The sequence below is a fragment of the Saccostrea cucullata genome, unplaced genomic scaffold, assembly GCF_032062105.1.
Source record: "Saccostrea cucullata isolate Sc308-1 unplaced genomic scaffold, CSIRO_AGI_Scuc_v1 ctg22422, whole genome shotgun sequence".
Classification (NCBI taxonomy): domain Eukaryota; kingdom Metazoa; phylum Mollusca; class Bivalvia; order Ostreida; family Ostreidae; genus Saccostrea; species Saccostrea cuccullata.
In genome coordinates this window covers 1,475-3,759 of record NW_026934996.1, presented here as the reverse complement: position 1 = coordinate 3,759, position 2,285 = coordinate 1,475, and the positions used below count along the sequence as shown (strand labels likewise).

Genomic DNA, 2,285 nt, shown 5'->3' with positions numbered 1-2,285 from the left:
AAATAAGATTTAAACAATGCAGGCTAAATATTAATGCAACAAAAACTTTTTTCATCATATGGCATGAATGTACAACAAAAACATGATTTAATGAGTTGTTGTCAAACATTTCTTTGTCATTATTTACAAATAAATTAAAATATAAATTGAATTTTCAGACTTTAAAGCTGTTTGGGATGAAAACAATGTTTTCCAAAATGCAAATTATGCAAGGTTTTATACTTGTTTTCGACATATGCATATGAAATATTAGCCTTCCGTTTCCCTTATACTGAAGCCAGTAAATGTAATGGCTACATTGGACTTAAAAATTTCCATAGTTTTCTCTTTTTCTTGAAATTCTAATACATGCATAAGTGTGTTTATGAAAAACTCAAAGCTGATCAATTATCTAATTCTTTTCATGTCACTCTTTTTTATTTTTGGCACTGGATTAGACTCATGTTTTCCTGGCATATCTTTGAAGTCTTCATTTATCGAACCTACAAACTCCAGATAATGACGTGTATCCCGGTACTTTTTAAGGATAGATCCTGCATGACGGGCTCTGTCTTTGACGTACCAGTGCGCTTCAGTACCCCCGATACGTAATAGGTAGTAATTATTGCCTTTATATTGCATTCTTTTTCATTTGTTTCCATCTTTCGTCCCAAGTGCCGCTATAGCCATCTTTGAAAAGAAAAAGTAGAAAAAGAAATGGTCATTCACTAGACAATAACAACTGTTAATGCAAACTAACAAATGACATTTTCAAAAGAATAACACGTTCTTGGTAATGATGTGTAAAAAGGAAGAAAAAAATTCATTTGTATTTGATGAAGTAAATAGATAGCGACTAAAAATCAGTTGATACGTGTTGATATGTTCAGCGTTTTGTTTAAGTTTTACGCAAATTTTAACATTAATTTACAAATGTACAAACTTCTGATAAATCTCTAGCATATTCTAGCAAAATATTGTTTTACAGTGGTACAGTGGTTCAATTTAATATAACCTCTAAACATATTAGTTTATTCGATTATTATTTGTCTTTCAAACTTACCATCACTTCCACCTCCATTAATATTACTTCCATCTTTATCACTTTTTTTTCTATCATCAACGCCACCTCCGCCTCCACCTTTCTTACCCCCTTTGTTTTTATACCAGGCCCAAAATTTCGATAAACACCACGCACCCAGTGCTCCCAGTATTATTACTTTTCCTAATCCATCATCTCCTTTTCCTAGACCTCCTCCTCTTCCTCCTCCTTGACCTACTCCTCCTCCGCCTCCTCCTATTCCTCTTCGACCGTCTCCTATTACTCCTGTACCTCTTCCTCCGAGTGATACACCAGATGTCTTTGTTTCTTTAGGAAGAAAAGATGGAGAACCTCGTTGTTCCCTGGATTCCCAAATCATTTTTGGTAATTTCCAGGAGTAGCCTGATGGATATACCCTAAAATCTTGAAAATAAGCCGCGGCTTATTTAAAGTTTTGGTAAGAAAGTTGGGGCTTATTTTCAAAACCGGCTTCTTTTCAAATTCCGGCTTATTATCAATGCAAAAAACTGGTAAGAAAAGACAGCACAATTCCGGTTTATTTTCAATACAATTATTGAATAAAGTGTAATCGATAGAATAGGAACTACTTGTTCGATGTAAAATTAAATCATCATGAATATAATATAATAAAATAATTACAATAATACTCTGTTCAGTATCTTGCGTGTAGAAAAAATACTGTAAAAGTGGAAAGTTTGACAAGGAGGAAACATTAACGAATGACTTAAGCTCGTCAAAGTTTTCTCTCGTCATTTTTTTTATTCATTGGCATTCCCCGGTGAATGTTTTCTTTACTTCAATGATGTAATCGTCTACTTTATTTTTTGAGAATGTCGATCCCGAAAAATTAATTTTATTGTTTACAGCTTATAAATTTACATGAAATATAAACTTGTTTTTAAAAAGTAAAAATAAATATAAGATATCCGCTTGTAATTGAATCACTTGATAAATTAGTCAAACAAACACATATTTAAACAACTCAATAATAGGGTACATTGAAATCTTAAATTATTACCAAGCCCTTCCGATCAGCAGGTTTCTTGCCTCGGGCAGTGTTACCTGACAGTTAAATGCTTTACAAACAAAATCTTCCTTTTATCCATTTACTTATTTAATTATAACAATTTTAAACACACCGTTAGCTTGTACAGGTCTGGATGAGATAATTATTGTTTCTAACAATTTCATGAAAAAAATTCACCATGTTAGCTGCTTCCGCAATGATTTTTTTAGCCAGCGT

General features: G+C 32.5%; 1 protein-coding gene across 1 annotated transcript; it reads right to left on the bottom strand.

Annotated features, from left to right (window-relative positions):
* Positions 1-262: 262 nt before the first annotated feature.
* Positions 263-1,429, bottom strand: LOC134241693 (acanthoscurrin-2-like). Its single transcript, XM_062723719.1, has 2 exons — positions 1,043-1,429; positions 263-669 (listed from the first exon to the last, which is right to left on the bottom strand). Exons 1-2 carry the CDS (start codon positions 1,398-1,400, stop codon positions 611-613), a joined length of 417 nt encoding a protein of 138 aa, XP_062579703.1. The 5' UTR covers positions 1,401-1,429; the 3' UTR covers positions 263-610.
* Positions 1,430-2,285: the final 856 nt, after the last annotated feature.